At 47.1% G+C, this 23470-nt stretch overlaps 2 protein-coding genes across 2 annotated transcripts; both read left to right on the top strand.

Moving 5' to 3' along the window:
- The first annotated feature begins 19 nt into the window (after nt 1-19).
- LOC123373321 (olfactory receptor 52E4-like) lies at nt 20-958 on the top strand. Its single transcript, XM_045022299.1, has one exon. It carries the CDS (start codon nt 20-22, stop codon nt 956-958), a length of 939 nt encoding a protein of 312 aa, XP_044878234.1.
- Nucleotides 959-18908: 17950 nt separating this feature from the next.
- Nucleotides 18909-19856, top strand: LOC123362995 (olfactory receptor 52E2-like). The gene is made up of 2 exons (XM_045003628.1): nt 18909-19503; nt 19666-19856. Exons 1-2 carry the CDS (start codon nt 18909-18911, stop codon nt 19854-19856), a joined length of 786 nt encoding a protein of 261 aa, XP_044859563.1.
- Nucleotides 19857-23470: the final 3614 nt, after the last annotated feature.

Genomic DNA, 23470 nt, shown 5'->3' with positions numbered 1-23470 from the left:
ACACGTTCTCCTCTACGCTATGTCAGATTCGAACACAACCGACTTCAGAAACCCCTCCACCTTCATCCTGCTGGGCATTCCTGGCCTAGAGGCAGCCCATGTCTGGATTTCCATCCCCTTCTGTGCTATGTACACCATAGCTGTGTTGGGGAACTTCACCATCCTGTTCATCGTGAAGAGGGAGCCCAGCCTCCACGGGCCCATGTTCTATTTTCTCTGCATGCTGTCTGTCACCGACTTGGTCATGTCCACATCAACCCTACCCAAAATGCTGAGCATCTTCTGGTTCAATTCCAGGGAGATCAGTTTCAATGCCTGCCTCACCCAGATGTATTTCATTCACTGCTTCTCAGGGATGGAGTCTGGAATCCTCGTGGCCATGGCTTTGGATCGCTACGTGGCCATCTGCCATCCCCTGAGACATTCCATCATCCTGACAAACTCTGTTGTGGCCAAGATAGCCCTGGCCGTGGTACTGCGTAGTGGCATAATCACATTACCCTATCCCTTCCTGGCGAGGCGGTGGCCATATTGCAGAACCAATATCATCCCCCACTTTTGTTGTGGGCATATAGCTGTGGTGAAGCTGGCCTGCGCTGACATCCGCATCAGTAGTTACTATGGCCTGTTTGATCTTCTCTCTGTGATCGGAATGGACGTGGTTTTTATTGCCGTGTCCTATACTCTGATCCTCCGGGCCATCTTCCGCCTCCCCACAAAGGATGCCCGGCTCAAAACTTTTGGAACCTGCATCTCTCACCTTTGTGCCATCTCAGCTTTGTACATCCCGGATTTCTTCTCCTCTCTCACACACCGGTTTGGCCACAATGTGCCCCGGCACTTCCTCGTTCTCATTGCCAGTGTGTACCTTTTGGTGCCCCCCATGATACACCCCATCATTTATGGGGTGAGGACCAAGCAGATCCGGGGCAGGCTGCTCCAGCTCTTTTTTTCATAAGGAGACCTAAATGTTTTCTCCTTGTGCTCTGGCTTTCAGATTGAGCTCCGTGCAGAGCTGGCTGGTATATAATGCTGAGACCTCTTGCCTGAATCACTTCCTGGACAGACAAAGAGACAGTAAACCCTTCCCTGTCCTCACTGTGCTGTGTCAATGTGATGAACTGGGGAGTCAGATTACGTACACTACACTGGGTTGTGACCTTTCTAATTGCTCTTAGCTGAATGCCTGAAATTACAGTCTTACCCCATCTCTTCTGTCAAGCCTCATCGCTGCTGTGTGTCTTCTCCCCAATGCCCTGCCCTTGTCACTAACTCTGTATAGAGAGAGAGACCCTATCAGGACTCCTGGGATCTATCTCAGCTCTGAGAGGGGGGTGGGGTATACTGGGTAACAGCAGGAGGCAGATATATCTGTGCTCTAAATAAGAAGATCAGAATGGCCATAATGGGTAAAACCAATGTTCCACGTGCCAGGTGCTTCAGAGGGAATGAACAGAACATGGAAATCAGCCTGTGATTCGTGTGGAGCAGCTCAGCAGAAGGGGGCAGAAGCCCTGAGTCTGGGCTGTCTCAGATTCATCTGGCAGGAGTTCAAGCCTCCAGCCCCAGCAGGCGCCACTGGGGAAAGGGCACAGCTCAAGCTGCCCTGGCAGCAGCGGCAGAAGAAGCCCTCAGTTCAGGCTGCCCCAGACCTTGCCGCAGCCACAGAGCAGAGACAGGAGCTGTGGGGGGCGACGGGGAGAGAAGCCCTATTCATTTGTTTCCCCTCCTCCTTCCATACTGCGCCCACCAGGGGTTGCCTCCTTTCCCCTGTGCTTAGATGAACCTTATGTGGTGGGTTTTTTGCCTCCCCTGCTTCACCATTTAGGGGCTGATCTCTTCCTTCCATCTCCCTTTCCCTGTCTGGAGATAGAGACGTGTTGTGCAGTGCCACCAGTACAGTCACTGCAATGGTGGTCTTCTCCCTCTTTGCCCAGAGGATCATCATAGGTCCATGACACCGTCCCCCACTGTTCTGCGGGATGAGCTTCACTATTTTCTGGTGGACACCTGCGATTTCAAGGGTAAGGTGAAGCTCCCTCTCCAGTGTTGGGGAGACTTCCATCTCGTCTTCTGGGCCACGAGGGCTGTTTTGGAGGAGTTGACGGGAACCGGGAGGCAGGACATCCTGATCTACCAGTGGGCTCGCAACTTCTGTGACAAGCCGTTCAGGTGGGTCAGTGATTGTTGTAAGGCCAGATGGGGATTCCATGCTCACGAGGATCCACCTCGTCCCTCAATGTTATGAAGGTTGAAGAAGCCGAAACTCTTTCCCTTACCATGGCTGCCGGCAAGCCGAATTCTGTTGCCCAGTCGAGCGTATGTGACATCTCACACCAAACCATCAGACACCCAATATAAGAGTCAAAATGCGAACTTGTAGCAAAAGCACATGTGCTATGTAACGTGAATCACTTGATTCAGTGTGAAATAGTCTTCCTTTTGTTCTCTAAAATGTATCTTTTCAAATACTACTCTCCCTTTCTTTCATCCCGCAGCTGTAAATGTTTCTACGCTCCCTCTATCATCTCCATCCCAGAGGCTACTGCAGATTAGAAGGCAAAAATACGCACTTGCAACGAGATATTCTCAGAGCTCATGCAGTCCTCCCACACTGAAAGAGCTCAGCAGAACACGGGGAGGCAAACAAAGGCCGAGTCCCCTCCTGACCTCCTCCCCAAGTTCCATATCCTCCTCACCCAGATGCCCAAAAACGCAGGAGGGGGGAGAGTCTATGGGCACCCAGTCACTGCACCTCAGAGGACTGCCCAAGCAACAGAAGGCTGGCATTCAATACATTTTGAACTGTAGTGTGGCCTTGTCCTTCCCTCCTCCCCTCATCCACCACCACACCCAGTGCTTCCCGGCTCACCTACCCCTCCTGGGCTACCTTGCGAGTTTTCACACTATTTGTGTGATGAATTAATAAAGAATGCATAATTTGGAAACAACAATGACTTTATTGCCTCTGAAAGTGGTGATCGAAGGGGGGAGGTCAGCTGGCTTACACAGAATTACAGTCAACCAAGAGGGCGGGTTTTCATAGACTCATAGACTTTTAGGTCAGAAGGAACCATTATGATCATCTAGTCTGACCTCCTGCACAATGCAGGCCACAGAATCTCACCCACCCACTCCTGTAACAAGCCCCTAACCTATGTCTGAGTTATTGAAGTCCTCAAATTGTGGGTTGAAGACCTCAAGCTGCAGAGAATCCTCCAGCAAGTGATCCGTGCCCCACGCTGCAGAGGAAGGCGTTTTGAGAAACCTCCAGGGCCTCTGCCAATCTGCCCTGGAGGAAAATTCCTTCCCAATCCCACCCATCTAACATCCCATCACAGACCACTGGGCATACTTACCTTTGATAATCAAAGATCAATTGCCAAATTAATTGCCAAAATTAGTCTATCCCATCATACCATCCCCTCCATAAACTTATCAAGCTTAGTGTTGAAGTAAGATATGTCTTTTGCCCCCACTACTCCCCTTGGAAGGCTGTTCCAGAACTTCACTCCTCTAATGGTTAGAAACCTTCATCTGATTTCAAGTCTAAACTTCCTAGTTTCCAGTTTATATCCATTTGTTCTTGTGTCCACATTGCTACTAAGCTTAAATAATTCCTCTCCCTCCCTAGTATTTATCCCTCTGATATATTTATAAAGAGCAATCATATCCCCCCTCAACCTTCTTTTAGTTAGGCTAAACAAGCCAAGCTCTTTGAGTCTCCTTTCATAAGACAGGTTTTCCATTCCTCGGCTCATCCTAGTAGCCCGTCTCTGTACCTGTTCCAGTTTGAATCCATCCTTCTTAAACATGGGAGACCAGAGCTGCACACAATATTCCAGATGAGGTCTCACCAGTGCCTTGTATAATGGTACTAACACCTCCTTATCTTTGCTGGAAACATCGCCTGATGCATCCTAAAACCGCATTAGCTTTTTTAACGGCCTTATCACATTGGCGGCTCATAGTCATCCTGTGATCAACCAATACTCACGTCCTTCTCCTCCTCCGTTACTCCCAACTGATGTGTCCCCAATTTATAACTAAAATTCTTATTATTAATCCCTAAATGCATGACCTTGCACTTTTCACTATTCAGTTTCATCCTATTACTATTACTCCAGTTTACAAGATCATCCAGATCTTCCTGTACGATATCCCGGTCCTTCTCTGTGTTAGCAATACCTCTCAGCTTTGTGTCATCTGCAAACTTTATTAGGTATCAGAGGGGTAGCCGTGTTAGTCTGGTTCTGTAGAAGCAGCAAAGAGTCCTGTGGCACCTTATAGACTAACAGACGTTTTGCCAGCATGAGCTTACAGCCTCAGAAACCATCCTGACATTATAATCAAAGAGGCTGATAAAGGAGGTGCTGTTGTCATCATGAACAGGTCTGACTACCAAAAGGAGGCCGCCAGACAACTCTCCAATACTAAATTTTACAGGCTACTTCCCTCAGATCCCACTGAGGAATACACTAAGAAACTGCACCATCTACTCAGGACACTCCCTACACTAACACCAGAACTAATCAACATACCCTTAGAGCCCCGACCAGGGTTATTCTATCTACTACCCAAGATCCACAAACCCGGAAATCCTGGACGCCCCATCATCTCGGGAATTGGAACTCTCACTGAAGGACTGTCTGGATATGTAGACTCTCTACTCAGACCCTATGCTACCAGCACTCCCAGCTATCTCCGTGACACCACTGATTTCCTGAGGAAACTACAATGCATTGGTGACCTTCCAGAAAACACCATCCTGGCCACCATGGATGTAGAGGCTCTCTACACAAACATCCCACATACTGATGGAATACAAGCTGTGAGGAACAGTATCCCTGATGATGCCACAGCACACCTGGTTGCTGAGCTCTGTGGCTTTATCCTCACACACAACTATTTCAAATTTGCTGACAATATATATCTCCAGATCAGTGGCACCACTATGGGCACCCGTATGGCCCACAATATGCCAATATTTTTATGGCCGACCTGGAACAACGCTTCCTCAGCTCCCGTCCACTCACACCCCTTCTCTACCTACGCTACATCGATGACATCTTCATCATCTGGACCCATGGGAAGGAGACTCTGGAAAAATTCCACCACGATTTCAACAGCTTCCACCCCTCCATCAACCTCAGCCTGGACCAATCTACACGGGAGGTCCACTTCCTAGACACCACGGTGCAAATAAGTGATGGTCACATCAACACCACCCTATACCGAAAACCTACCGACCGCTATGCCTACCTTCATGCCTCCAGCTTCCATCCCGGACACACCACAAGATCCATCGTCTACAGCCAAGCACTGAGGTACAACCGTATCTGCTCTAACCCCGCAGACAGAGACCAACACCTAGAAAATCTCCACCAAGCATTCTCAAGACTACAGTACCCACACGAGGAAATAAGGAAACAGATCAACAGAGCCAGACGTGTACCCAGAAGCCTCCTACTGGAAGACAAACCCAAGAAAGAAACCAACAGGACTCCACTGGCCATCACATACAGTCCCCAGCTAAAACCCCTACAACGCATCATCAGGGATCTACAACCCATCCTGGACAATGATCCCACACTTTCACAGGCCTTGGGTGGCAGACCAGTTCTCGCCCACAGACAACCTGCCAACCTGAAGCATATTCTCACCAGCAACTGCACACCGCACCATAGTAACTCTAGCTCAGGAACCAATCCATGCAACAAACCTCGATGCCAACTCTGCCCACATATCTACACCAGCAACACCATCACAGGACCAAACCAGATCAGCCACAACATCACCGGTTCATTCACCTGCACTTCCACCAATGTAATATATGCCATCATATGCCAGCAATGCCCCTCTGCTATGTACATCGGCAAAACTGGACAGTCTCTAAGGAAAAGGATAAATGGACACAAATCAGACATTAGGAATGGCAATATACAAAAACCTGTAGGAGAACACTTCAACCTCCCTGGCCACACAATAGCAGATCTTAAGGTGGCCATCCTACAGCAAAAAAACTTTAGGACCAGACTTCAAAGAGAAACTGCTGAGCTCCAGTTCATCTGCAAATTTGACACCATCAGCTCAGGACTAAACAAAGACTGTGAATGGCTTGCCAATTACAGAACCAGTTTCTTCTCCCTTGGTTTTCACACCTCAACTGCTAGAACAGGGCCTCATCCACCCTGATTGATCCAACCTCGTTATCTCTAGCTTGCTTCTTGCTTGCTTATATATACCTGCCCCAGGAAATTTCCACCACTTGCATCCGAAGAAGTGGGTATTCACCCACGAAAGCTCATGCTGCAAAACGTCTGTTAGTCTATAAGGTGCCACAGGACTCTTTGAAACTTTATTAGCACATTCCTGCTTTTTGTGCCAAAGTCAGCAATAAAAAGATTAAATAAGATTGGTCCCAAAACTGATCCTTGAGGAACTTCACTAGTAACCTCCCTCCAGCCTGACAGTTCACCTTTCAGTATGACCCATTGTAGTCTCCCCTTTAACCAGTTCCTTATCCACCTTTCAATTTTCATATTGATCCCCATCTTTTCCAATTTAGCTAATAATTCCCCATGTGGAACCGTTTCAAATGCCTTACTGAAATCGAGGTAAATTATATCCACTGTGTTTCCTTTGTCTAAAAAATCTGTTACCTTCTCAAAGAAGGAGATCAGGTTGGTTTGGCATGACCTACCTTTTGTAAAACCATGTTGTATTTTGTCCCAATTACCATTGACCTCAATGTCCTTAACTACTTTCTCCTTCAAAAAATTTTTCCAAGACCTTATATACTACAGATGTCAAACTAACAGGCCTATAGTTACTCGGATCACTGTTTTTTCCCTTTCTTAAAAATAGGAACTATGTTAGCAATTCTCCAGTCGTACGGTACAACCCCTGAGTTTACTGATTCATTAAAAATTCTTGCTAATGGGCTTGCAATTTCATGTGCCAGTTCCTTTAATATTCCTGGATGAAGATTATCTGGGCCCTCTGATTTCATCCCGTTAAGCTGTTTGAGTTTGTCTTCTACCTCGGATGTGGTAATATCTACCTCCATATCCTCATTCCCATTTGTCATCCTACCATTATCCCTAAGCTCCTCATTAGCTTCATTAAAGACTGAAGCAAAGTATTTGTTTAGATATTGGGCCATGCCTAGATTATCTTTAACCTCCATCAAGGAGAAACAAAGAGAACTGTCACACCGTAGCCTGGCCAGTCATGAAACTGGTTTTCAAAGCTTCTCTGATGCGCAGCATGCTCTGCTGTACTGTTCTAATCACCCTGGTGTCTGGCTGTGCATAATCGGCCACCAGGCAATTTACTCAACCTCCCAACCAGCCATAAACGTCTCCCCCTTACTCTCACAGATATTGTGGAGCATACAGCAAGCAGCAATAACAATGGGAATATTGGTTTTGCTGATGTATAACCTAGTAAGTAAACTACACCAGCGAGATTTTAAATGTCCAAAGGCACATTCTACCACCATTCTGCACTTGCTCAGCCTATAGTTGAACTGCTCCTTACAACTGTCCAGGCTGCCTGTGTATGGCTTCATGAGCCAGGGCATTCAGGGGTAGGCTGGGTTCCAAAGGATAACTAAAGGCATTTCAACATCCCAACATTTATTTTCTGGTCTGGGAAGTTAGTTCCTTCCGGCAGCTGTTAAAACAGATCAGAGTTCCTGAAGATGTGAGCGTCATGCACCTTTCCCAGCCATCCCACACTGATGTTGGTGAAACATCCCTTGTGATCCACCAGTGTTTGCAGGACGAGTGAAAAGTACCCCTTGTGGTTTGCTTACTGGCTGCCACTGGGACTGCCTCTGGCCTTCTACTCAGATGAACCAGAGAAACCCTTACGGATCCAGGTGCCAGCCGACGGGAGAGTTACATGTAGCCTGGAGCAGCAAATCCTGTGGCCAGAGACCCAGTGAGCAGGTTTCGTCTGGATTCCCAGCTGACCCAGTGGTGGAATTCTACACCACTATTAAGGCTGGGATGCAATGGAGTCAGGTGACATATTGCCAGGACAGATGGCAGAGCTTCTAGTAGAGGAGGTCAAAAGATCCTTGTGCCTTCGGCTCAAGTGCACATACAAAATGTGTGTTGGGAAGCTGCATTATCAGAGTGGGTAGTACAGTCGTGGCCAACCTGAGACTGAGAAGGAGCCAGAATTTTCCAATGTACATTGCTAAAGAGACACTATATTACGTCAGCCGCTCTCCCATCATCCCCGTCTCTGCTCCCAGCTGGTTCATGCCGTGCAGGAGGCTCTTGAGATGGGGAGGAGCGATGGCCTAGCAGGCTCAGGGGAGGGAGTGGGAAAGTGTCTGCCTACAAGAAGGATCGTTCTGCTGGAACCTCAGCGGGAAAGAGGGAATGTCCCAGGAGCTGCTGAAGGAATGAGACTGAGGCCTGGTCTACACTAGGACTTTAATTCTAATTTAGCAGCGTTAATTCGAACTAACTGCTCAACCGTCCACACCAGGAAGCCATTTAATTCGAACTAGAGGGCTCTTTAGTTCGAATTTGGTACTCCACCCCGACAGGTGGAGTAACGCTAAATTCGACATGGCTAGCTCGAATTAGGCTAGGTGTGGATGCAAATCGAACTTAGTTGCTCCGGGAGCTATCCCACAGTGCACCACTCTGTTGACGCTCTGGACAGCAGTCCGAGCTTGGATTCTCTGACCAGCCACACAGGAAATGACCCGGGAAAATTTGAATTCATTTTCCTGTCTGGGCACTTTGAATCTGACGTCCTGGCTGGACATCGGGGCGAGCTCCGCAGCACCTGCAACGATGCAGAGCTCTCCAGCAGAGGAGTTCATGTTATCTGTGAATAGAAAGAGGGACCCAGCATAGACTGACTGGGAACTCTTCGATCTGATCGGTGTGTGGGGCGAGGAGTCTGTGCTTTCGGAGCTGCGCTCCAAAACAGGGAATGCGAAGACCTATGAGAAGGTCTCCAAAGCCATGAGAGACAGAGGATACAGGCGGGATGCAACGCAGCGCCGCGTGAAAATCAAGGACCCCAGACAAGGTTACCAAAAAATCAAAGCGGCAAATGGACGCTACGGAGCCTGCCACCACTGCCCCACCAGTGACCGTGGACTCTGACGATGGGACAGTGTCGACGGCCAGTTCCTCGGTGATGTTCGCGGACGGGGAAGATGACGAAGGGTTTGTGGAGGACGAGGCAGGCGAGAGCGCTTACAACGCTGGTTTCCCCGACAGCCAGGATCTATTCATCACCGTCACGGAGATCCCCCAACAACCCTCCCCGGCCATTAACCCGGACCCTGAATCAGGGGAAGGAGCAGTCGGTAAGTGCTTTAACCATGTTCACTTTTATTCTTAATATAACAGGAATCTTAACTGTGTGAAAAGGAGGTCTCTCTAGTTATGAGGATAGAACAGAAATCATCCTTGGAGATCTCCACGAAGCTCTCCTTGCGTTAATCGAAAAGCATCAGCAGGAGGTTCCTGGGGAGAGCTGCCTTATTGGGTGCTCCGTGGTAGCACAGTTTTCCGTGCGAGGCTTTCATGAGGTACTCAGGGAGCACTGCCTCCCCGAGCACGGCTGCATCGGGCCCTGGTTCGTGCTAGCTTTCACGCAGCATGCGCTCTCTATCTCCTTCAGTGACCCTCCTCAGGGTGATCTCGCTCGGAGACTCCTGCATCTAATTAGGGTAATTACTGTAATTTTACGCCTGGTCCAAAGTATTTTTAAAAAATCTACGGACAGATGGCATAGCACAGACTCAGCACGCAGCTGCGTGACGAGCGTAACGGAAAGCCAAAGAATATAATGGACGCTCATGGAGGGAGGGGGGAATGAGGATGCAAGGTATCCCACAGTTCCTGCTGTCTCCGAAAAGTATTTGCATTCTTGGATGAGCTCCAAATGCTTCTAGGGTCAAACACAGTGTCTGCGGTGGGTCAGGGCATAGTTCGGCAATTTGCGCACACACCCCACCCCCCACCAGAAGTGAAAACAATCCTCTGTTGACTCTTTTACATGTCACCCTATCTTTACTGAATGCTGCAGATAGACGCGATGGTGCAGCACTCAACACCAACATCCTTGCTCCCCCCACGCTATGGATGGCTGATGGTACAAAAAGATGGAAATCCGTCCTCATCATCAGCCTATTGGCACATGGGGCAGTGCAAAAGGGCTGGTAACCATGCCGACTAGCATCAGTAAGGTCCATCAAGGGTGCCTGTCCCTAATTTTTGATGGCAGATGGTGCAATATGGCTGGTAACCGTCCTCATCATTGCAACAGGGGGCTGAGCTCCATCAGCCCCCACCCTTCATTGTAAATAAAAGATTCAATTGCCCCTGGACTAGCAGAGGGATGATGGGCTCCTTCATCCACACTCCTTAATGTCCTGCCTGGACTATCATTGCAGCTGGAGGCTTCCTTCCACTCATTTCTCACAAACAAGTCAATGTGTCTTATTCCTGCATTCTTTATTACTTCATCACACAAGTGGGGGGACAATGGTATGGTAGCCCAGGAAGGCTGGGGTAAGAACGGAATGAACAGGAGGTGTTGTTGCAGGAGCACCCCCTGTGAATAGCATACAGCTCATAATTTATGCAGGATCGGACACAGAGCAGCTGTGCTCTCTGGTTCTATGATACAGTGGTTCTCTAGTACACTTGCCCATAATCTAGGCAGGACTGATTCTATTTTTAGATACCAAAAAGGAGGGATTGACTCAGGGAGTCATTCCCAATTTTTGCTTTTGCGCCCCTGGCTGCTCGGCCAGGGGCACTTATGACAGCACCAAATGGGGCAGTGCAAAAGGACAGGTAACCATGCCCATCTTATTACCATCTTATTACCAATTTATGGTATGGTAGATGGTACAATATGGCTGGTAACCATCTCTGCTGTCATGCAAAAGCAAAAGCATGCTGCTGTGTAGCGCTGCTGGACCGCCTCTGTCAGCGGCATCTAGTACACATACGGTGACATACACAAAAGGCAAAACAGTGTCCATGGTTGCCACGCTATGGCGTATGCCAGGGCAAATCTGGGAAAACGGGCTTGAAATGATTGTCTGCCGTTGCTTTCCCGGAGGAAGGAATGACTGGCGACATTTACCCAGAATCCACCGCGAAAATGATTTCTGCCACAGCAGGCACAGGGGTCTCAACCCAGAATTCACAGAGACAGCCTAGACTCAGTTAATTGTTCGCAAAAATGTATCTTTGCAAGGAATTCAATCCCTGTTTCCCATCTCACAGCTTCCACTGTCTCCAGACCTGACACAGCATCCCCCTCGCAGAGGCTTGCAAAGATTAGGCGGAGAAAGAAAAAGACAAGGGACAAGATGTTCTAGGAACGTATGGGCTGCTACCTAGCAGAGGCGGACCAGCAGAGCCAGTGGAGGGAGACCGTCTCTCCGTGCCAGCGCTCACACAGCGAACGGGAGGAGAGGTGGCGTGAGGAAGACAAGCAGGCGACTGAAACAATGCTTGGACTAGTGAGGGAGCAAACGGACACGCTCAGGCGCCTTGTGGATGTTCTTCAGGACCGCAGGCGGACAGAGACACCCTGCAGTGTATCTGCAACCGCACTCCCCCGCCACAAAGTCCCATACCCCCCTCACCGAAAATAATCAGGAGGAGGGGCGGCCGGGGACATGAATACTGTCACTGCACCACAGCACAGTGCTCAAGTACCCAAAAGCTCTCATACCCTACATTTGCTGAAGTCCTTCACTTCCAGACTCACAGTAGTCCCAATCCCAGTCCCATCCCCTAACTGTCTACTTAATTAATAAAAATGCTTTGCTGTTAATTACTGTTTCTGTTATGTTTTTTCAAAGAAGACTGTGTTTGAATGGGGGGCGTGGGGAAGGGGGTGGTTAATTGCATAGGACAGTCACCTTTCCCAGGGTACAGACACGGGGGCAGGATCAGCAGCGGGTCACACACACGGTGCAGTCAGTAGGCACCCTGGTCGGTTTTTGGAGGTGGTTTCCAGGATCTGTGTGGGCGGGGGAGATGTGACTTTGCAGCGGGGGAGGGCGGTTACAGATCTTATACAGCAGTCCTTGTCCTGGACCGCTGAGTCACGCAGCTGAGGAATCTGTATCCGTCCTCCTCCACCACAAGGTCACATATCTGCCCGCACACAGAATTCCATAAAGAGGGATGGCATGCTCCGTTGAAAGAAGCATTCCGGCACTGCGGACCGCTCTAGGAGCAGGAGCCTGTCATTCCTTGAGTTTAGAGGCGGTCTTTACATCACCGCACACCCTACCCAGCACAGCCTGCGCCCCAGTTTCAACCCTTTCACGAAAAGTCATGAATAAAGAAACCTTTGTTAAGTAATAATGGGACATGTATTTTATTTTTACACGTGTGCTGGAAGTGGGGGTAACGGGGTGAACGGGGTATGTAACCGAAGAGGAGAGTCAACAGTAACTGGGTAAAGAAACAGGGGCAGGTTCAGCTTCTCTGTAAAGAAACTGAACAGTCACAGGTCACGCTGCTCGCTGGTATTTGAAGAGTTCCTTGTCGCTGTCCCAGGCGCCTGTATAGGGCTTCATGAACAAGTGCATTAGCGGGCAGCCTGGGTCCCCGAGGATGACTATAGGCATCTGCACATCCACAACAGTTATTTCGTGGTCCGGGAAGAAACTACCTTCCTGCAGGCGTCTGAGCAGCCCACAGTTCCTGAAAACACACGCATCATGAACCTTGCCCGGCCACCCGACGTTGATGTTTGTAAAACGTCCCCTATGGTCCCCCAGTGCTTGCAGCACCATTGAAAAGTAGCCCAATTTCTCAGCAGCTGACTGTGGAAGACGTGGACGATAAAGTGCGAGGAGGAGAAAACGGCGATGATCGCAGCGGGCTCCGTGCTTGCAGTGCTGTGGCGTCCGCGCTGTCACTGACCAGAAAAGTGCACGAACAGATTGCCCGCAGGCGCTTTCAAGGAGGGAAGGAGGGAGGTTGTGATTGACGGTTCAATGACGACACTTACCCAAAACCACCCTCGACACATTTCTCCCCCCAGCAGGCATTGGGGGCTCTACCCAGCATTCCAATGGGCAGCGGGAACTGCGGGAACTGTGGGATAGCTTTCCACAGTGCACCGCTTCCAAAGTCGACGCTGGCCCAGTGAATGTGGACTCAGAAATTCGAATTAGTGTATTTAGTATGGATACACAAATTCGACTTCATAAGGTCGAATCCACAAATTCGAACTAAGTTGATTCGAAATAGTCTTGTAGTGTAGACAAGGCCTTAGATTGTGATGTTGTTTATTTCCCATTTTTCAACTTTGTTCTTTACGCTATTACTTATAATCACGTAAACAATCCATCTTTCTGTAATTAATGAATCTGTTTGATATTATTTTCCTTACTACAGGATGCTGTTTGAAACGTAGAAGGGAAATCTGCTCAGGCTGATGTATTGTCCTCTCCACACTGAGGGAGGGGCAGGCTGGGAAATAAACTGACACTGGTCAGGCTTTTGGCCAGGGCAAGATGGAACAGCTCTTGAGTCCTAGGCTGGAGAGCTGGGGGGAACTGGCTGGAGCCTCTCTACTGTAGTTTCATGGCTGGCTAGTGAAAGCTTTCATGTACCTGCAGCTGGGTGTGTCCCTGTCTGTGTATAGCTGTGTAAGTGCAAGACCTCAGAGGATTGCAGCTTGTCACAGCCTCACAGTATGAGAGAGAGTCCAGATTGGTTTGCCAGAGGACTCGGCGGTCCCCAGTTCCAGGTTGCACCCCAGGGAATTCCTTCCCCCCACTCCGCCCCAGTGAACAGGCCCTGCAAGACTGGGAGTCCATTTTCCTGTTGTCATGTGGTCACTTACTGACAGAGAGACTCTGGTTATGGAAGGGAAGTCAGGACACTTGGGTTCTGTCAGTCAGTGTCTGTGTGACTTTGGAGAAGTCATGTCTCCCCGTGCCTCAGTTTACAGATCAGTGAAATGGGGAATGTTCATAGTGACTTTTCTTTGCTAGGTGTTTTGAAGATACATCAATGAAAGCCGCTACACAGTATAATGATAGATACTGATGAGAAGTACTGATCTCCGATCCCTTAGCGACAGCCCCATGTGTTTGCTCTAAATGCTTGTGTCTCCTCTTAGTCAACTTACTTCGGATCTCTCTATCTACTATCTACCCATCTATCCTGAGAATTAGGCATTATCCCTAATTTACTTTCTCATCAACTATAATTTTTAAATACAGACACACAAACCTACGGAGCAGCCAGTTCCTCTATGACTCAGTGCAAAACCCACGAGTTTTCATCTCCCTTTGGGAAGGCTCCTTAATTGCTGTTTACTCCTAAAGCTGGATAATTAGCATGGAAGTGGAGAGTTGCTTGTCTACAGCCTGTTTACACTCAGATCCTCCCTTCTGCTCTAGAGGCTGAGCGAACCCCACTGGGATTACACGGAGCTATATTAGAAACTTTGCACACCGTTTGTCGGCTCTCGGCGTGGGATGCTGCTGCAGATGCGGGGTTCAGAGAGGTGTGGGTCATGGATACCTGAGGGGGATTCCTAAGGAGGACACTTCCATCTCAGAATTCACAGGTACCATCTCTTGCTGAGAAGCTCACCTGATCGGCAAACCCTGTGAAATGTGGGTGTGGTGGGATAGAGAGTAAGTCTGTGGTCTTATTCACTCTGCACAACCATGAAACATCCCATGGCCCTTGCCATAAGTGATGAGTTTGATAAAGAATCACTGGCCAAAATGTCACTGATTTCTGGGCACCCCTGCTCATCCTGCCTGATGGACTCCAGCCCCACGGTGGTGCATTTTAGTGGCACAGTGAATCCTTCAGGATGTAAGGTGTTAGTAGTTGTGCAGTACAAGGCCAAATCCTGAGACAATGTCCCGTGTTTTCCTTAGGCCCCATATTTCTCCTAGCTTCATTCGAGAAGTCTGCTGAACTTTATACCTGAGCGTTTTTTTAAAAAAAAACACAATACTTCTTGACATAGATATGCAACATGTGATATTTCAGAACAAACTCCAAAAATTTGGCAAATTTATAAGCAACTGGAAATGAGTTCTTCTAATCGAAGGTGTCAGACCTCCTTAACTACAGGTGATGCCACCAGCACCACATACAATGATCAATCTATTTGTGAATCCCAATCTTCTGTGCTCTTCGCTCCAATAATGTTGGTAAGAAGGAGTTCTACAGGCCAAATAGGAATTATGGCAGCAATTACCTTTTCTCAATGTTATATGTTCAGACTTTCAATTTTAACTAATTATTTCCTTGATCATGTTATGAGAAAAATTAAATATAAATGCAGGATCTACTTTCTTTATCAATAGATCCACAGGGTATAAGCTCAGAAGGGACCATTTGATCATCCAGTCTAACCTGCTGTAAAACACAGGCCCATTAAATTTCACTCAGTTACATCTGATTTGAGCCAAAAGAGGTGTGCGTGACTAAGGTCGGGTCTACACGAGGATTTTACATCATAGAATGATGGAGCCATAGAGTTATAACGGAACGCAAAGGACAGCTAGTCTATCCCCCTGACAAGATGCAGGATTTGTTTTGTCTTAGTCATCTTAGACTGATGGCCATTCACACAACTTTGTAAAACCTCTGCAGAAGGCGCTTCCATGACTTCCCTGGGAGTCTGTTCCATTGGCCTCCTGTAGTTAAAGTTAGGAAGATTTTCCTGAAATTTAATTTAAATCTCCTAGGCTGGAATTTTAACCCATTGCCTCTTGTCCTGCCCCTCTGTGCTAAGACAGAATAACTTTTCTCCACCTTTTTATGACAGCCTTTCAAGTGTTTGAAGACCACTATCATGTCCCCAAGTAATCTCCTCTTTTCCAAGTAAACATACTGGTTTCTTAGGTTTGCTCATACAGTTTGCATTCCATCCCTTGCATAACATTTGTTACTTGTCTATGGATCCTTTCCAGATTCTCTACATCCTTTCTATACCTCGGTGAGCAAAATTTGACACATTTCTCCAACTGAAACCTAGCCCACAGGGAGTAGAGGAATACTATCATGTACCATGACTTGCATGTTATACTTCTGCCAATATAAGAAATCATAGTATTTGCCTTTTTTGAAACATTTTTCCTAATGTCAAACCTAAACCACCCTTGCTGCAATTTAAGTCCATTGCTTCTTGTCTTCTCTTCAGAGGCTAAGGAGAACACTTTTTCTCCCTCCTTGTAACAACCTTTTAGGTATTTGAAAACGGTTATCCTTTCCCCTCTCAGTCTTCTCTTATTCAGACTAAACAAACCTAGATCTTCCAGTCTTCCCTCATAGGTTGTGTTTTCAAGACCCTTAATCATCCTTTTCTCCAGTTTTTCCGGATCCGTTTGAATGTTTATTTGATTCTCTAAAGACTTGCAACCCCTCTCAACTTAGTATAATCTACAAAATTAACAAGTTTACACTCTATGACATGATCTAAATCGTTGAAGAAGACATTGAAAAGAACTGGACCCAGAATTGGTCCCTGCGGTACCCCACTTGTTAGGCCCTTCCAGCATCACTGTGAACCACTGATAACTACTCTCTGGGAGCGTTTTTTCAACCAGTTATGCACACACCTTACAGTAGCTCCAGCTAGGCTGCATTTTCCTAATTTGTTAATGAGAAGATCATGCAAGACTGTATCAAAAGCTGTACTAATATCTATATATACCACAGCTACTGCTTCCCTACATCCACAGGGCTTGTTACCCTGTCAAAGAATTCTATCAGGTTGGTTTGACATGATTTGTTCTTGAGGAATCCATGCTGACTGTCACTTACAACTTTATTATCCTTCAGAGTACTATAGGATGCATTTTGTCAGGCCCTGGTGACTTGAAGACATCTAACTTGTCCCAGTGACTTTTAACTTGTTCTTTCTTTATTTTAGTAGATGAATCTATCCCATTTTCACTGGCATTCTCTGTTTCAGGTGTCCAAACACCACCAACCATCTTGGTGAAAACTGAAACAAACAATGGTTAATCACCCTCACTGCTAAATATTTAGCCCTAATTTCAAGCTGGAATTTGCCTGGCTTCAGCTTCCAGTCTTTCGGTCTTGCTCAGCCTTTGTCTGGTAGATTACAGAGCCCATTATTACCCCTGATTTTCTCCAAATTAAAGTCTCTGCTTGATCATCTTTTTTATAAGTAAAAGAGATACATACCTTCAAGTCTAATGATCCAGCATTTACTCTTATCCTCCAATCATTTCTGTGGGTCTTCTCTGCACCGTCTCCAAGTTTTCAACATCTTTTTTCAAATGTGGACCCCAGAACTGGATGCAGTTTGTTTCACCAATCCCATGTGCAGAGGTAAAATCCTTCCCCTGCTCCAACTCACCAACTCAATATTTTCCACTATTAAATCAAAGGTCTCTGAGAAATCAAGGTTTGTTGCATCAGTGTTGTTCCCTTGATCCACCAAATGTGTACCCTTGATCAACCAATGTGTACTCTCATAATAGGATGAAATCAAGTTTATTTGACAAGATCTGTTTCAGTTAAATGCTGTTCGTGACTGGTATTACTTATATATCTAACTAATCCCATACCAGCTTCTCCATTGTTTCTTAAGCTTGTCAATTCTTTTAAAAAAACACAAAACTCTTTCTGTTTATTTTTTAATACTTTATATATAACACAGGAATTGGCATAAATCTTTTCCGGTATTTCATTTGTTCTTAATATAATCAATAACCTCCTTTTTGTGATCCATAGCCCTGCAAACATGGAGTTTTCCCTGATGTCTTAAAGTTCTTTATCAATTTTCCTAACTTCTGATTTCTGTTGCTGGCCAGTTATTTTCCCTTTTTCCTCATTGTTACATATTGCTTCCCACCATCTAATTCTTGCCTTCACTTTACCACTGAACTGATTTTTTACCCAAAGTTGTTCACTTTGCTGACTGTGGAATTGAGAGTTTTCTGATATCTAATAAAATGTTATCAAAGAATTACCAATATTCATTCATATTTTTCTGTCTACATTTTTCCTCCCAATCAGTTTTGCTGACATCATCTTTAGGAAATTAGTCCTCTTGGAGCACTAAGTGTCTATCGATAGTACTGGTTGGGAACTGTCCATTTGAATGTAAATCAGTTACATTTTTTAATTTTCCTCTCCTATATCATATGTCCTCATCTTTGTCTTTTGAGAAAAATAAAGAGTCCCAGACTTTTCTATCCTTAATAGACACTGGATGACTAAAACTGAACACATTCCCAAATATGTTATGCTCCATCCCATATCTTGGGATCTGAACATTCTTTTGTTTTGTTCACTGCTGCGAATGAGCAGGTGTTTCTCTTGAGGTGCTATCAATGGTGCCCAGGTCCTTCCCCTGAAGTATGTTCTAGTTGGGATGTTTCTCCCAGCACGTCATCTCAAAAGTTTGTTTTTTCCCCCTCTCTGATTTTGAGCAACTGGTTGAATGGGGAACTCCCTTCAGTATGGACTCCCTATACTGGCTCTCTTTGCATTAAAGAATAATGATAGATAAGCAGTACCCACCGTTGTGTTTCCTGCTGCTGCCTCTTAAGGTTCCCCCACCACAAAGTGTAGGAATTTTTAATGCAGGGCGCACAATACAAATATGGAATTGGATTTAGTAGGGTCATTGCTCATAGTTATTCTCTCTGAATAATGAAAATGTAATTTTTCAGTGTGTGAAGAGAGATCAATCTGCTTCTCCCATGAGAACAGCCTCCACTACTGCATGCAGTGTCTCATATTAACGTTGTCTCTCCGTGCAGGCATTTCTACTGCGACCATCACCCGAGATCCTGGGAACACACAGGAAGTCAGGGGAGCATACGGTACATGCAGGAGACACCCTTATACCTCAGAGTTGGACACCTTCTCCCCAACGCCATGTCAGATTCGAACACAACCGACTTCACCAACCCCTCCGCCTTCATCCTACTTGGCATTCCTGGCCTAGAGGCAGCCCATATCTGGATCTCCATTCCCATCTGTGCTATGTACGCCATAGCCGTGTTGGGGAACTTCAAAATCCTGTTCATCGTGAAGAGGGAGCCAAGCCTCCATGAGCCCATGTACTATTTCCTCTTCATGCTGGCTGTCACCGACTTTGTCATGTCCACATCCACCATACCCAAAATGCTGAGCATTTTCTGGTTCAATTCCAGGGAGATCAGTTTCAGTGCCTGCCTCACCCAGATGTACTTCGTTCATTCATTCTCAACAATGGAGTCTGGAATGCTTGCCGCCATGGCTTTTGATCGCTACGTGGCCATCTGCCATCCTCTGAGATATTCCACTACCCTGACAAACTCTGCTGTGGCCAAAATAGGCTTGGCCGTGGTGCTGCGTAGTGGCATACTCACATTACCCTATCCCTTTCTGGTGAGGCGGTACCCATATTGCAGAACCAACATCATCCCCCACTTCTATTGTGGGCATGTAGCCGTGGTGAAACTGGCCTGCGCTGACATCCGCATCATTAGTTACTATGGACTTTTTTATCTTTTCTCTGTGATCGGAGTGGATGTGTTTTTTATCGCCGTGTCCTATACTCTGATCCTCTGGGCCATCTTCCGCCTCCCCACAAAGGATGCCCGGCTCAAAACTTTTGGGACCTGCATCTCTCATCTTTGTGCCATCTCAGCTTTGTACATCCCAGATTTATTCTCCTCTTTCATGCAGCGGTTTGGCGACAATGTGCCGCTACGTTTCCTCATTCTTATTACCAGTGTGTACCAGGTGGTGCCCCCCATGATACACCCCATCATTTACGGCATGAGGACCAAACAGATCCGGGACAGACTGCACAGGCTTTTTACTCATAAGTATGCCTAAATGTTTTCTCCATGGGATTTGACTCTCAGATTGAGCTCTGTGCAGAGCTGGCTGGTGTATGATGGTGGGGACTCTTCCCCGAATCACTTACTGGACAGACAGAGACATTAAACCCTTCCCTGTCCTTGCTGTGCTGTGTCAATGTGATGAACTGGGGAGTCAGTCTATGCACATTACACTGGGTGGCCACATTTCTAATTGCTGGTATCCCTGGAATTGCAATCTTGCCTCATCTCTTCTGTCAAGCCTCATCCCTGCTGTGTGTCTTCTCCCCAAGGTGCTGCCCCGTCACTTGCTCCTGTCTTCTCCTCCTCTTGTCAACTGTGTCTCAGTCATCTCTACAACCAATGTCTTCTCACATCTTACAGCAAGTCACTTAAGGACACTGGTTAGTGTTAACATTGTAATTTTTATTCTTACTTTCTTGCTAACTCTGTGCAGAGAGAGACCCAATTAGCACTCCTGGGATCTGTCTCAGCTCTTGGAGGGGAGTGGGGTATAGGGGGATGCAGCAGGGGGCGGCTCTAGGCACCAGCATAGCAAGTACATGCTTGGGGCAGCCCATTTGCAGGGTTGGCAGCCAGTAGGGATCCAGCCTGGGAGCTGACAACCAACAGGGGGCTCTGGGAGCTGTAGTTCCTTGGTTACCTCCCTGCCTATAGAGCCTGCCCTGGAGCAGGGAAAGAACTACATTTCCCAGCATTCCCTTGGCCGCTATCAACAGGAAAGGAAGGAGGGGGACCTCATGCGGCAGCATGTGCTGTTAGTGGAGAGCTGCACTGTGGATGGTGGGGACCATATTTTAACATTCAAAAAAACAGGACACTCCAGGGGGAGGGAGGGTAGCTCCACCCTGCCACCATCCACTCCCTCCGACTGCCCCCCACAGAAACCCCAACCCATCCAACCCCCCCCCCCGCTCCCTGTCCTCTGATCACCCCCTCCCGGGACCCCTGCCCCCAACTGACCCCAGGACCCCACCCCCTATCTAAGCGCCGCTTCTCCTTGTCCCCAACTGCCCCCTCCTGAGACCCCCCACAAACTCCCCCCCTAGGATCGCACCACCTACCTGTCTCCTGACAAAGCCTGGGACTCCCATGCCTGACCAACCGCTGCTTGTCCCCTTACTGCCCCCCCGAACCCCTGACCCATCCTAACCCCCCCTTCTCCCTGCCCCTGACTGCCCCCCCAAACCTCCACCCCATCTAACCCCCCTGCTCCCTGTCCCTTGACTGCCCCCCCGGAACCCACTACCCTTCTCCAACCCCGCACCCCCCTTACTGTGTCACAAGATGGAGTCCAGAGTCACAGGAGCTGGTCACATGCCCTTGCATCCTTTCAGAACTTTACGAACAAAAATGATATATGCATACAATTAGGGTAATCATAGTCAGCAAATCATAATTTTTCATTGACATCTTACATGACATATTTTAAATACATTGTAAAAATTATGTCATAATCATATCACCATGGTAAATATGGGGCTGCCAGGGTGTTACTTTGGGGACAGAATATCTCACCTCTCCCCGTAGTTCACTGCAGGAAAGTTTGTGGAAATCGTAGGCAACCATTTATAGTCCATTCCGTTGCATCATCAGTTCTTTGCCTTTGTTTCCTAGGACTTCTACCCAAACAATTGCAAAGAGACAATCCTGCAAGATTTGCTATTTCCTCTAATTCTTACACAATTTTATATCAGTCCAGCTGGTGATGTTTCCTTTTCTGCCTCAATGACCTATAACATATTAAACGGATATATAAATCACTGTATATATAGTGGACTTTTTCCACTGTATGAGCTGAAGGAACGAGTATGTTTATCTGGAAAAGAGGAGATTAATGGGGGACATGATAGTGGTCTTCAACCCTGGGTTGGGAAGCAGCTTCAGTGAGGGGTAGCCAACATGCAAAGTGCCCTTACATTGTAGAATCAACATCATCACCCACTCGTACTGTGAGCACATGGCCATGGTGAAACTGGCCTGTGCTGACATTTGCTTCAGTAATTACTACGGACTCTCTGTGACATTCTTGGTGATGGGTCTGGATGTTTTTTCTATCATTGTGTCCTATATCCAGATCCTCAGGGCCATCTTCAGCCTCCCCACAAAGGACGCCCGGCTCAAGACTTTTGGGACCTGCAGCTCCCACCTCTGTGTCACTTTAGCCTCTTACATCCCACCTCTCTTCTCCTTTCTCACACACCGATTGGGCCACAATGTGCCCCTGTATTTCTATGTTCTTATGGGCAATGTGTACCTCCTGGTGCCCCCATGCTAAACCCCATCATCTACGAAGTGAGGACCAAACAGATCCAGGGCAGGCTGCTCTGGCTCTTTACTCATAAAGGGCCCTAAAGTTTTCTACTGGCTTTCAGACTGAGCTCTGTGCAGAGCTCACCAGGGACATGGTGCTGGGCCCTCCTCCTGGATAGTCAGAGAAACATTAAACTCTTTCCTGATATTACTGTGCTGTGTCAGCATGAGAAACTGGGGAATCAGTCCATGTACAATTCACTGGGTTGCCTCCTTCCTAATTGCTGGTAACTGGACCCCTGAAACTCCACCCCTTGCCCCATCAGTTGGGGAATGATCCTGCTTTGAGCAGGTGGTTGGACTAGATGACCTCCTGAGGTCCCTTCCAAACCTGAGATTCTATGATTCCATGATCTCTTCTCCCAAGGTTCTGCCTCTTCGCCTGAAAGCCCCATGCTTGTCACTTGCTCCTCTATACCCCTCCCCCATCACTCACTGGATCATTTCCTCCTCCCATCCCAGCTACAAGGGAGCCATTTCAGATTTTGGTTGGGGTGGCAACTCTAACAGTGATTCCAGGGGCTAATTAGACCCTTGAAAACTCTAGTTTTTTGGCAGATAACTTAGTAATTAGCTGACAGGAGCAAAGCGTCTAATTCCTGTGTTAATAAAATAAAATAAAATAAATATTACACTCACTCAGCTCTAATACTAACTTGTTCTGACATCCTGTGGCAAATCACTTAAGGGACACTGGTTAGGTTTAAAATTTTAATGTATATTTTTACTTTGTTAGTTACTTTGTGGAGATAGTGAACCCATCAGGACTCCTGGGTTCTATCTCAGCTCTGGGAGGGGAGCGGGGACAAGTTGGTTACAGCAAGGGGCAGATACATCTTGTTGCCTGATCTCTGGATTATACATTAATAATATTGGTTATTTAAGAATCCCCACATATCACTTTGAGGGTTGACAGATTCTTGCCCCAAGATCAGGCCCGGTATTATTCAAATTAATATATTGTCTAGAACCCCGATGTGCGCAGTTGCAACACTCAAACTATAGGAATTCTTTATTTTTTACCAATATACTTTATTAATACATTTAGCACAGTCACAAATACTCCAGCTCAGTAAGGTAGATAGAGATACTACTGAATGTACATCTGCACATCCATATACTCACACCTTCTCCTGTAGAACAACCTGAAATGTTGGCCATCATCTTCCTCATTACCATCACGATCCCCATCATCGCCAGTGGCTATCGTTCTGACACCTCCTACGGACGACATCTCCTTCTCCTACCGGCCCTAGGCTGTAACGCCACGTTTATAATATGTTACGCTGATGTGAT

This window comes from Mauremys mutica, chromosome 1 (genome assembly GCF_020497125.1).
Source record: "Mauremys mutica isolate MM-2020 ecotype Southern chromosome 1, ASM2049712v1, whole genome shotgun sequence".
NCBI lineage: Eukaryota > Metazoa > Chordata > Testudines > Geoemydidae > Mauremys > Mauremys mutica.
The sequence above is the reverse complement of the archived record's forward strand: the minus strand, read 5'-3'. Positions and strand labels throughout refer to the sequence as shown.